Genomic DNA, 12,918 nt, shown 5'->3' with positions numbered 1-12,918 from the left:
TCTATTGCTTAAATGTTGTGAGAGAAACGTTTAAAGTGCACTGTGGGAGGCTTGATACTGCATCTAAAGTCCAATGCTTCTAAAGTAGGAGTAGAGCATTGTACGCAAGGTGTTTGCTATTTCAGCGCTCCATCATAACAAACTTACAGCTTGTGGTCTATCGTACTTCTTAAAACTGTTTGCTTGGAGACATGCATCCCAGACAGCTTTGTGGAGTCCTGCTTTATGAAGTGTGATTTTGGCTTTCCAGGTAACACAAGGAAAAGGGTGCCCATGTCACCGTTTTCTCCACTATGATCTATTCTGACCCCCTCCCCAGAGCTCTGCATTCAGAATAAGCTAAACCGTGTTGCTTAGGATTGCTCACATGCTGCTTAGCTGCTGTCACATTTCCAAGGGGCATCTTTACGAATGGGCAAACTTGTGTGAATCAGAGTCGTACTGCAGGAACTCCCCGTGTCAGCTTCTTTAGGTTGACTGAAAAAACTCAGTTGACCTCAGGCTGTTTCTTCACAGCAATTATGGCCGTGCTGGTTCTGGCCGTGATGCTGTAAAACATGCTAGTCCTCCTGTCTTCCCTTGGTCTGGACTAAAATGTGCAAAGACTTAAAAGAAACCCTCTTGAGACTTCCAGCTTGAAACATGCTTTGACATCTGTTAAAAACTTTTTGTAAGTCATTCTAACCTTGTTCAAAAAGAGCAGTTTAGCCTGCTTAATTATGGGATAAATTACAGTAACTTTTAAGTACTTGACTCGTTCTTGGTGTAGATTTGCAAACACAAGACAAAAATGTCTCAGCTCTTCATTTTTTCCTCAGCTTGCGACATAAAATTGCTTCTGTCACTGTTATGGCTACAAACAAACTGTATGAGAGAAGGAATAAATGCTTCCTATTAACCTCCTGGATAAAGCATTCTTTCGTCTCTTCTGTGGACAGCCAACTATGGTTTTCCCTCACCCCTCCTCAAATCACTGCAAGATCATAGAAGTTCCTTGTCTTAACCTGTCACCTGCTAGGGAGAGGCATCATCCTGTGAAAGTTCCTGATGCTGCACAGCTGAACGTAATGTGGTCTAAGGTGTGTACGAAGAGGAAGGTCAAACATAACAAGGGTTTAGCAGGCTCATCATCGAGAGTGTTGCTGTCAGATCTGCCCCGTATTACAGTAGCAATAAAGGGGCCAAACCCTTCCATTGCTTTTTGAACAGAATATCCTGAAATTCAGGTATCCTCCAAAGTTCTCTCAGAAAATGGAATTTTTTAAATCAGTTAGCAGAGGTTGCTGGCAATCCTCGTGAGTGCTGCCCTGGGGGAGCACTCCCCAGTCTGGAGAGACGAGGACCTGGTTCAAATTGCACTGAAGCCAGGGAGACTCTTTCCATGGGCATGAGTGGGCTTTGTTCTAAATGGGGATGTTCAGTGGTACTTCTGGGTGAAACTCTGTGGCAGGTGTGCTCTTAAGCATCTCGTTATACACAGGATACCATTTGGAGAAACTGCTGTAAACTTCCCCAGCTCTGATCCCTTCTGAATGGGAAGCGCTTCCCTTGGGAGAGTATGAAATCCTTTCCTCTAGCCAGCTCCGGCTTGTGTGGAGGTGATGCCCTTCAGATATTGTTATCTTAGTGTTCTCCTGCTATCCCTGACCTAAGATAAGGGCAGAGTATTAACTCTAAGGCCTACTCAACAGATGCTCTGTGCAGGTGCAGTTAGAAATGAAGCGGTATCCTGGAGGGTTTTCAGAACGCACTGTGCTGTGGCAGGCATTGCTTCATTCTCCGTTGCTTAAGCACTACCTTGAGATCAAATGTTTTGTTTTCAGCTGCTGGAATTACAGATCAGCCTGAATAACTCTAAACTAAGTACTCCACAGTAGTGTTTGAACACTTCTCTTGAAAGTTAAATTGTAAAGTAGGTTCATCTAAGTAGAAGGAATTAGTTTTAAGCTTGGTGGAGCTATGTTCCAAAATAGTCAAAAACAAGCATGCTGCACAGATGTGCCAGGTGAATATTCAATTAAAAATCATACAGAAAAATTGGAAAATGCAAGCACAGAACGTTTCTTAAGCCATCAAAACTTTGACAGGTGCAGAAAACACCTAAGTACACAGTCCACTAGTCTGTTTTTAATAGCTGTTGGCTAAGTTCTTCCTTGCTAATAAGAAGTGCTTCTGTGAACAAGCTTTCTGTTAGTTAAGGTTAGCAGCAGTTAGTCCTTGGGGGGTTATCTATGCGTGTATCTTGTTTATCAGGAGACCTGGTTCAGTGAAGCACCCAGGTGCTTATTCAAATAGCTGTGCCTTCCAAACTTTGCTTAGCCAAACATCTTCCAAATAGTTCATGTGTGCAAAACTTAAGCTGGAAATCTTGTAATTACAGGCTTTCATGGAAGATTTCTTGCTTCCTGCTTCCAGCCTGAGTGGATATACTGCAGGAACAGCTGCCTTCACAGTAATTGGCAATTGCATTTTTAATTCCAAATGGAACTGGGAGAATAAAGGGGTGAGAGAGACTGGGCTCCTGTGAACTACCGAAAAGAGTGATTTGATCCAGCTTGGGTTGTGCATGCAGGTCTGTCTCATAAAAAGAAGGGGACGGGGATGGAAGAATTCTGTACACCTTGCTTGCAGATTACTTTAGTGATTCAGATGATGTTCAAGCACATTAACAGCGAGAAGCAGAAAACCACGTGTGAGAGATTCTGAACTTTATACATGCCGCACAGCTATTAGACTTGCTTTCTCGTCTTCCTGGCAGCACTAGTGAGCATACATTTCATGCTCTCATTTGGGAACTAAAGCTAACTGAATAAATTAGTACTGGCAATAGCTCAGGGCCTTTCTTGAACTCCAGTTCAGTGTGTGTAAAAGAGGTGTGTTGCTTTCCATGACCACTGGAAAAGAGACTAAGCAGAGAAGAATTTACTGCACAGCTGAGAACTACAGCCTTAAAATGGCAGAGGAGCAAGGCTTCGAGGTGAGACAGTGTCAGCATACGCTTCCAAGGGAGGTGAGTTTGAACATCCTGCTAAGAGGCAGCAAGCTGAAAGCTCTGAAGAAAGCAGAGCAGCGAGGAACAGTGGGCACTTACAGGAGACTGGCAAAGGATAGGGGTTGGAAGGAGAAAAGAAAAATTTTTTAGTGCTGTTCAGTGCACTAGCATGTCTCACTTAAGTTTCATCCTGAGTTCCCTCCTTGTAAGTCATGAATAAGGCAATGATCACAGCTGTGTATCCGCACTGGCACAGCTTTTCCCCCCCATTTTTTCTGTCAAGTAGTCCAGCTCTCTTATTGGAAACGATAATTGCAGCTGTGGATCAAGGGCATGGTGACACAGATAAGCTGGGCTTGATGTATTTAGTGAGTTGTGAATTATCAGCTTTTTCTAGCTTCATGCATCTCAGCCAAAGTGAGAGAAAATAGCAAGGGTAGCAACTCAAGTTATGGCGCTGTGGGGGCTCATGTTGAAGGCATGCTGCAGGCATGAGGGCAGAGGAGCTGTTACAGGACTACACTAGCTCAGCTTCATGAGTAATCAGAAGGTTTCGGTATGATATCTTCTGTTCCTTCCTCAATGCTAGCTAACTTACCCATGGTAGAAGTGAAAGGGATAGTAGGACTTAACTGGCTAGCGCAGATAACATACTGCATGCAAGGTGAAGTTCAGCAAATGGTATTAAGCAGCTTAAGACAGAAGTGTGCTTTAAGACCCTATTTTGCCTGGAGAGAAAATAAGAGAATCAGGAGGAAGGGATTTTCCTGTCTTCACTAGAATGGGCTGTGTTCATTGGGTCATCTGCATGGCTTACCCACTTGGCGTACTCATGAGAAATGTATGATCTTTGACAAGATTTCACAGGTCCTTGGTAGGACCGGGATGCTCAGATCTTCACTAATAATTAGGTCTGAAGTTCTGGTTCAATAAGATACAAGTCTGACTTTAAGTGTCTAAGAAGCTACCTGATTAATGTCAAATAAATGCTCCAGTTACCTACAGAATCCAGTGTTTTGGTTTTCTGAGTTGTAAGATGGGATCTGTAAAACGTGATCATCTACTGAAGGTGCGTAGCTATTAAATCATAATTACATTAAAGAGATGGAATTCTGAGTAAAGCTATAACCTCTAACTAGGCAGACTCTGCAAGCTCATTTAATTTCCCAGTGGAATAGCAACAGAATAGATCTTCCCTTCCCCCATTACCAGCAATGCACATCATTAAATATGTACTTAGGAGCTGGCAAAGCAGACTAAAAGTTAAACTAACTTTGCTAATAATGGGCTGGAATTCTCATAATGAAAATGCAAGGTACCTTATTTAAATGTTGGCCCCTTGACAGCATCTGCAACACAAGCCTCACAAGATTGTCACTAATCTTTTTGTAGGTGCCCTGTAGTCAAAAATGTGCTGATGTCTGGCTTTGCACAGACTGGAGACCTGGGAGATTATATGTTTTGAATAGGATCAAATGACAAGAAGGGGAAAGCACTCTATACTTAGCTGTCTTGTCATACAGACAGAAAAATGGTTTGCATGTGGCCTTGTTAACAGCGTGAGTTAAGAGCAACACTACAAAGTGGAGGCAGAGCTACTGAAGCTTAGATCATAATTGAGAATCTGTGTTTTTCTGGTCATCTGCTGAACTTTTTTTCCCCGCCTGTTGTCCCATTTGACTTAGTGACTTCCATTTAAATGCTAATTCTAGATCAGATGAAGAGATGAGGGTGAGAAAATGTAAGACAGTGAGAAGATCAGTCTCCTGTTCCAGTTCTCCTCCATGTTTGAAAGGCAGAGCACTAGATTGATACAGGATTTCTTTTTCACGATCACTGTCAAGTCCTACTTTTCTCTTAACAGTCATTTGTTCTTCTTTTCTACTGCAAAGTCTATCCTGGCATACTCCTCAGCCGTCATGCCTTTGAGCATCTTTCCAAATTACTATGACCAGGCTGACTGCCTCACTAGAAATGAATTCTCTTCTGTTGCAATAGAATCATAGAATCATAAAATCATTTAGGTGGGAAAAGACCTTCAAGGTCATCAAGTCCAACTGTTAACCTAGTACTGCCAAGTCCACCACTAAACCATGTCCCTAAGCACCACATCTACCCTTCTTTTAAATACCTCCAGGGATGGGGACTCAACCACTTCCCTGGGCAGCCTGTTCCAGTGCCTGACTACCCTTTCAGTGAAGAAATTCTTCCTAATGTCCAATCTAAACCTCCCCTGGCACAACTTGAGGCCATTTCTTCTTGTCCTATCGCTTGTTGCTTGGGAGAAGAGACCAACCCCCACCTCGCTACAACCTCCGTTCAGGCAGTTGTAGAGAGTGATAAGGTCTCCCCTCAGCCTCCTCTTCTCCAGGCTAAACAACCCCAGTTCCCTCAGCCGCTCCTCATAAGACTTGTGCTCCAGACCCTTCACCAGCTTTGTTGCCCTTCTTTGGACACGCTCCAGCACCTCGATGTCCTTCTTGTAGTGAGGGGCCCAAAACTGAACACAATATTCAAGGTGTGGCCTCACCAGTGCCGAGTACAGGGGGACGATCACCTCCCTGGTCCTGCTGGCCACACTGTTTCTGATACTGGCGAGGATGCTATTGGCCATCTCTGTCTTCAACTTAACTGACTCCCACACCTCCAGTCTTATTTGCCTCTTCTCTATTTTAGATAGCCTTTTACATGTTCTCATCCTGCAGCCTCCACCTCTCTGCACCTCAGATTTTCACTAATGCTTCTTTCAAGAGAAGATTGACATCCCCTATTCCCCACCGTCCTTCCTCCTTGTTACAGGCAGAATTTTATTTACTGCTCCTTTCCTTTACCAAAGGACAGCACGTGGTAGAGAAGACTGTGTCCTGTTGGAGTCTGCAGTGACTCCAATCTCCCCTACAAATACAGCTTTCACTGTCGCTGTATGAATGGCTTGTGAAATGCCTCATAAATATCTAGTCCCCAGCTCAAGTCAACAGAACTCCTATTTTGCCCTGGATATCACCCCACACCTTCTTTTAGTTGGGGTAGATAAAGCTACTGGGACAACTGTCGCCATGCAAAAGCACGCATGCTACCAAGCAGCAACTATTTAAATTAGGTGTCTCAGCCAGGAGGATATATTCTTTGCCCTGGGGAAGCTTCTCTTCCAGCTTTGTCCAGAAGGAGAGTGTAGGTACCGAAACTTAATTTTCTATGAAAACCTCATTATATTCTGGATCTTGAACATTGCAACCACCAAAACCATATGGCTTGTAGGAGTCAGCAGCTTTCCCAGGTGAACTGGTAAGGTGCTGCCAGTAGAAGCTTGTTTGGCTTTAATGCTGTTGCTCAAAAGCTCTGTTCCTGTTCCCAGAAACATCTTTTTATCAAGTGAAGGGCCTCAGCCTCTTGTGAGCGAGCACAAGTAGGAAATACAACTGGAAAACTTTCTATCTGTCCCACGTTGCTCTTGCAGTTGGAGGCTGATAAAATAACACAGGACCGTCTGAGCCACACACAGAGGCAGAAGTGGAAGGAGCAGAGATCAAATAATACGAAGCAGCATGATAGTAAAAAGAAAAGCATGTAAAAATATGAATGCCAGACAGATGGTTTGGGGGGGGAGTGCAACTAATCCATGGGAAATCAGAACAGTTGGATGACTGTTTTAAAATCTTTTAAAGGGGGAAACCAGCAATTTAACTGGACCGGATAAGGAGAAAGCAAAGATAAGCTGCACTAAAATGAAGAAAGAATGGCTTCTTAGACATTACTTATGTAGTGCTATAGGACATCACAAATTAAGTAACCCATTCTACTTGAGTGCTATATAAATCAAAAACTTCTTTGAAAGCAAGGGTGTATATCACCTCCACTGCAGGCTGTCATCCTTGAGGATGAAATAAGAAAATGCTTTCTTTAAGGCTTGATATAGGTGAATAGATGTCTGTGGACAAACTTGTTATAGAAACAGGGGCTGATGGAAGGTGGCCAGTGAACAGGAGGCAGCAATGCACAAATGAGGTGGCATTCTGTCCTTTGGGGACAGGAGTACTTGGTTTTTGGAGAGGAAAGGGAGGCAGAAGAATTAAAACTGTTTTCTTTGTTACTTCTCTCCCTCTGTTATCAAATGTAAAATCTGCAAACATAGAAGTTACAATGGAACCAGGGAAGAGCTGGCCAAATATTTAATTTTGCTGTCTCTGTTTACAGGATGTTTCCACAAATTAAGAAACTTGGGGGAAATTATGGGGAAAAAAAAAAAAAGTTGCCTAGGAGCTGCCTGCCAGCTCCTGTTCTCGCGCCTGGAGGGGTGTATCTTCCCACTTGCTTTGAGTGGAAAGCCACACCTGAAAGCATGACCAGCTGAGAGAGGCAAGGAGTCAAGCTGGTGGAGCCACAGATTGTGATTATCCTAAATCACCAGTGACAGGCTCTGAAAACGCAACCTGCAAACTGTTACCACAAGAGATGACTTCCAAAGAGCGGTCTCCACTGCTTGAAAAGATACCTAGGAGAGGTGGGAGGAGGATGGGTGACCACTGCCATGGGTTTTCTGTACGAGTCTGTTATAAGATGCAGGGTGGGGGAGGGAACTGACTTTCTTCTATTTCCTTTTTAGCTACTGAAGGCACGAACTGGTTTACAGGAAAGGTGCTAGTTTTTTTTTTTTTTTTTTTTTGGGGGGGTGGGTGGAGAACAAAGACTCTGTGTGTAACTTAATGCCTTCTGGGGGAAGTCAGCTGGCATTTAGAGCTCTTAGATTCCAGTGTGCAACAGATCAGAAATGAGCTTGGAGTGTCAGCCGTCAAAATACACACAGAAACCACTTTAAGGAAGCATGAATTATGCATGAGGCGCTCCGAAGCTGCTCAGGGCTAACGGTGTTGACGTGTCACAGGTGAGCTAGCTGTGCATGGGATCAGCGGTGGTCTGGTGGTGCCTTCTTGCTGTGTGGCAGGGGGTTGTGTTTCCTGGGCTGCAGGAAGACGCGGAGATTGAAAGCAGACCTGCGTCTCTGGTTCAGGCTGCTCAGCACATTGCGAATATAGTTGTACAGAGCTAAGCAGGGCCACAAATGTGGAATTAAAAGGAGCGGTCTTCTTTCCATACAGATGCAGACCTCTTTGTACAGCAGAGTTTGAGCAACTTCAGGAAGGAGAGATTTTGAGCTGCTGTGGCACCTTTCCAGGAGCTAATAAGAACTTGAAATAGAGCCCAAGCCCTAAATGCACTTTATTTAGGCTGAGAGTGGCAGCTTTTCTTACTGCTGTAATTCAGCAAGAAAAAGCTTATAATCTTGTCTTTGAGTTTCCAGCTTTGAAACTGGACGGACATAGAGAACCTTCATGTTAGTTAACAGGTAAGATGAGGGCCAAACCCTCTTCTCATTCTGAATTTACTTTGCCATCAGTGCTGATGTCCAGTACAGAGATTATTATGCCTACTAGTGAGGTGAAAACAGTTTGTCTCATAGTATCCTATACAGTTCACCTCTAAAACCAGCCTGCAGAATGTGGGTACAGATGAATGATAACTTTGGAAACCACGGTGGTAGGTTCAAGTTACTGCCCCACAAGTTCATTAGTCAGGTTAAATAGCTTATTTTGCATTGAGGGAGGCTAGGGGTGTTTGCATGCTCCTCTAACATAACAGAGCTAGAGGGAGGGTACCTTCAGCAGCATGGCAGTTACTTCATAAACCAATATACGCTTCGAGTACCATCACTTAATCTTCTTTATACTTGAAGGCTGGTGACTGCTTGGAAGGCTTTGCGTTGTTGAAAGCAATGGCCTATTAGCAAGACCAGCTACCAGTATGGTTGTTGTAACAGAACAGATTGGGCCCCGTATTCTGCAACTGACTTAACCCTTCCCAATTTCCCAGACTGGCAAGTGAACCAGAAGGGAAAGTTTTTCACCATCTGACCCCATTTTGGCTGCTTGAGGCCCAGTAAATCATAAAGTGAAGACAACATTGTAAGAATCACTCAGCTGAAGCTCTGATCCTTCCTCAGAAACAGTTAATTTACTGCTTTATAGCTTTCGTTTTTTAAAATATATATTTTCCTTTTGCAAATTTGAAAACAAGGAAGGGTAAAATGGCAGTTGGCCAGCAAAGCTGACTTCTCAGGTAAAACAACACAAAAATCAGTTTTGACGTGCTATTGAAGGAATTAAATGGTGCTCATCCCCACAAGTTCATAAGTATGTCTAATTTAACTCATCAAACACTTATTTAAAATGTCTCTAGACTGCTGGTCTGTAATTTATGATGCATGTTATTCTATGAGTTCAGAAAAAGTGATCACAGTTTAAGATACTTCTTCCTTTCATGTTTATCCTGATGATAATCAAAATCTTTCAAGTGTGACTTTACTAAAGCTTTCTCCCTTCTTTCCAGTAAGGCCCACTCTGCTCCAGTTCGTGCTAGCACATGAATGGGCGAGAGGAGCTGAGCCTGCCAGGGCCTCTTGGAGTTTCATGAGGAGCTGAGGCATGATTAGAAACTGGAAAAAGGAGAGACCAGGAACTTCTATGTGTCAGTGAGAAACGACGGGAGTTTTAGAAACAGCATGTGTGGAACTTGAGCCAAAAAAAAAGGGGTTTAAACTTTTGAAGATCTAGCTTCTGTTCCTAGGCATGATAGAAATAAAGAACTAATTGAGCAATAAAACGTGCTTATTGGAGTTGGCTAGGGTGTGATCACTTGTAGAGAATTACTAACAACTACTAACAACAGGATGAGGGTTTTTTCCTCTGCAGGGAAGAGAAATTAAGGAATATAAAATACATGGCATAAAATAGTCACGAGCATTTGAAATGCATATATGTATAATGTCCTTTAGGTTCCTTCTGACTTTCGTGTTCATATAACATTTCCACAGTTCTGGTGAGGAAGGGAGGAAGAAAACGTCAGCACTGCGAATGAGCGGAGTGTGCGTCAGTGCTGCTGTGGGTATTTTAAATCTGTGGGGTCTTGTTTCTGAAGTGCGGGTAAGCTGTGTCAGGCAGGGCGTTCTGCTCAGGGATAGTCTTGATAGCTCAGGATAACTCCCAAAATAAACAGTGCTCCCCATCCTTTACTGTTCATACTGTTGTAAAACCCAGTCTTGGACGTTGCCCTATTGTGCAACCTAGGTAGCTGTGCCCTATTATGCTAGGCACTGTACAGGTGAAAAAAAGCCCCACAGTTATTAGGTTCCAGAAAACTGAAAAGAAAATCTAAATAAACAAATGCAATCAATGGATGTGTTTGGAACTGTTCTCAAGTAACGACTATGATTTGTAAGACTAACCACTTGCTCAGCAGTAAGTAGTTGTAGAACTGGATTTTAAGGAAAGACTGAAGGAAACCAAATTGCTCAACTGCCACAAATATCCTGCTCTGTTCCTGTAGGAGAACATAAACCAACAACTAGTAAAAAAAAAAGAAAAAAAAGTTTTATTAACTGTTGGAAGAATTATTTCTATCAGCATTTCCCAGTAAAATTGAAGTGACTTAATTCCCAAACTTTCTTTCAAAAAAGGCGTTTTTTCAGGCTGTTGGAAGTTGGCCACTAAATGTGTCTGTTACACATTAGGCACTGTTTTTCAAAACACCTTGTGGACTGCTAATTGGGGTTTGCATAATACCGCAAAATTGCAGGCATTCCTTTGAAATAAGTAGGAATGAAAACTGCTTTTCTGGGGTAAAAGAAAAAGGAATTTTTTATTTTTAACAAAAAGCCCTAACAAAAATCCTTTGTTTGAATATGTTATAATTATTGTTTGCCTTTTTTTCCTGAAGAAATTAGAATCATTTGAGGAAAAGTTTCTAAGCAGTTTTGAGTTACACAAGTTCAAGGGGGCCTCGTACATACAGTACTACTGTTCAGGCCAAGACGTAAACAATTATGAAATGCCTTTGAAATGCAGGCTTGGTAAGGCTTTTCAAGGTTATGTATTTTGACACTGAACACAACAGTAAGTTGTTGGGAGCAGCAGTGAGTGATACTTGTGCACAGATGTGCAGATGCAAAAGTTACTAAATTTAATAGCTCAGGGTCCAAATCCTTAGTTATAAGACCCTATTTTATTATATTTTTTTTAAATTAAATACACTCGCTTGGTCAAAATTCAGACTTATTCTGCTCTTTGACTGGTGAGTTCATATGCATTTCAGGCCTGTCCGTCCTGCAGATCTGGGGCTGTACTGGGTTTGGGCCTGAAGGTGTTTTTAGGGGAGAGCGGGATCGAACCGGGGCTGGCACAGAAAAGCATTAGGCTGCATTCCCTGCTTCTGTCCTTTCTAACCGTTGGATTTTGATTGTTTCCTAAGTGTCCAGCAATTTACCATGACTGGATGTGTGTAGCAACTCTTACGAAGGAAAAGCTGGAGAAAGCCAATTTCAGAGAGTGTCTGACTGCACCAGAGAGCCAGTCCTATCCAATTAACTCTTGTTTCTGTCCTGAAATTCTGAAAGTGCAGTTGTAACGTCTCATCATGCTCTGGGTGACGTACCCAGCCTGAAAGCATGAACATGCTATTTCCAAATCGGCTTCACCTCACTGCAGGACTCTGTGTTTAATGAAATACAGCAAAAGGAAAGCTTTTAGGCAAGCAGATGTGCTGGATGCTAATCGAGTTGGAAACTTACACCGTATTTACCAACAAGAACAGTCTCTCATGGTCAGAAGCTCAGTACAGCAAATAATACTGTAGCTTGGAGACCAGAGAGGTGTTGGGGAAAGGAGAATTTTTTGTTTCGAGTGTCAGGTTTGACAGTACTTTTGTTTATATCTACTAAATATCTAATGCTTATATCTAAGACATGATATTTCAGGCTTGTATAAAGAAGGCTTTAAATGAAAGGTACATGTCCTTCACGTTAATGAATTACACAAAAATAAGGAAAGAAAATTACCTTTTGTTATCTTTGAAGCACAGGAGGAGGCGGCAAGGGCAGATTAGCAGTGCCTGTGTAATGAAATAAACAACTTTTGACAGGAAGATTACAAAAACTGAAATCATGAAGAGAGAAAAGCTGTTGCTAAATGGTAAGCGTGAATGTGCTTTATTTACCCACCTTTTTCCTTCTGCTTAAGCAGAGATATATTCCAGGGTCTTGGAGATTTTAATCATCCCTGAGCTGTTGAAAACTTTGTCACCTGCACAGTAAACACACGTTTGCACAACTGGGAGAAGCCCCCTGCCTTCTCATGCGATACCCCATGGGCTCCACCGTGCTGCTAACGCTGGGGTGCAGAGTTTGTGCGCAACAGTGGCTGGCAGCGCTAAATAGGCTGCAAAAAGAAAAAGTGTCCAGTGCTGTATATTTTTAACTTTATACATGTATCATGAAAAGACAGGCAGGTGAACGAAGGAAATACAGGAGGCCAGCAGCAGAAAAACAGCCTGATGAAAGAAAAAATTCCTTCTTTTAATGCGAGGTTTTGTCCACAAATGAGCCACAATGTTCAGAAAATAATGATGAGTGGTCATAGGTATCTACTAAGCATAGAATTTGCTTTAGATTGAAAACAAGAGCAGGAAGAGTAAAAAAGTCTCTCCAGAAGAGCTCAGCAGGCACCTGTCTCTCTTTGCAGCAGTAATGAGAGTATCATCATCCTCTCCATAGAGTTCTTGTGAGTGCAAAGGTGAGGATCACAGAAAATAGTCACGTAATGACTTAAGCTTTCCTTCCTTACAGCTCTGACTTATTTTCTCTCATCCTGATACACTATATAAAGAATGAAATCTGTAATAAAAATACTCATCAGTTAAAGTACTTTTGTTCATTTGCTTACTATTTCCATAGAAATTTATCGACTCAGAATTACAAGCAGCAGACATGCTAGTGATTGTAATTAACTGGAGATAACATGTCAGTACGTCAGCACTTTTTAAAACGTGCCATTTCTGTCACAGAGTTTCAGAAAAATCTAGAAAAGCAAGGAATGTAA

The 12,918-nt window shown here is 42.4% G+C and overlaps 1 protein-coding gene across 7 annotated transcripts in view; it reads left to right on the top strand.

The window, feature by feature from the left end:
* PDE7B (phosphodiesterase 7B) overlaps positions 1-12,918 on the top strand; it is a 179,964-nt gene that overhangs the window by 100,274 nt on the left and 66,772 nt on the right. For 2 of the 7 annotated variants that reach the window (XM_087774711.1, XM_087774709.1), the window contains exon 1: positions 11,970-12,012. The exons of the other annotated variants lie outside the window; for them this stretch is intronic. In XM_087774711.1, coding sequence (XP_087630837.1) covers positions 11,985-12,012 — 28 coding nt within the window. In that variant the 5' untranslated portion in view covers positions 11,970-11,984. Of the gene's footprint in view, positions 1-11,969; positions 12,013-12,918 lie in introns of those variants that run through there. 7 annotated transcript variants of the gene reach the window in all.

This window comes from Nipponia nippon, unplaced genomic scaffold (genome assembly GCF_047370975.1).
Source record: "Nipponia nippon isolate SJK-2023a ecotype South Korea unplaced genomic scaffold, ASM4737097v1 scaffold_4, whole genome shotgun sequence".
NCBI classification, from domain to species: Eukaryota; Metazoa; Chordata; class Aves; order Pelecaniformes; family Threskiornithidae; genus Nipponia; species Nipponia nippon.
This window is presented reverse-complemented; position numbering and strand designations above follow the sequence as displayed.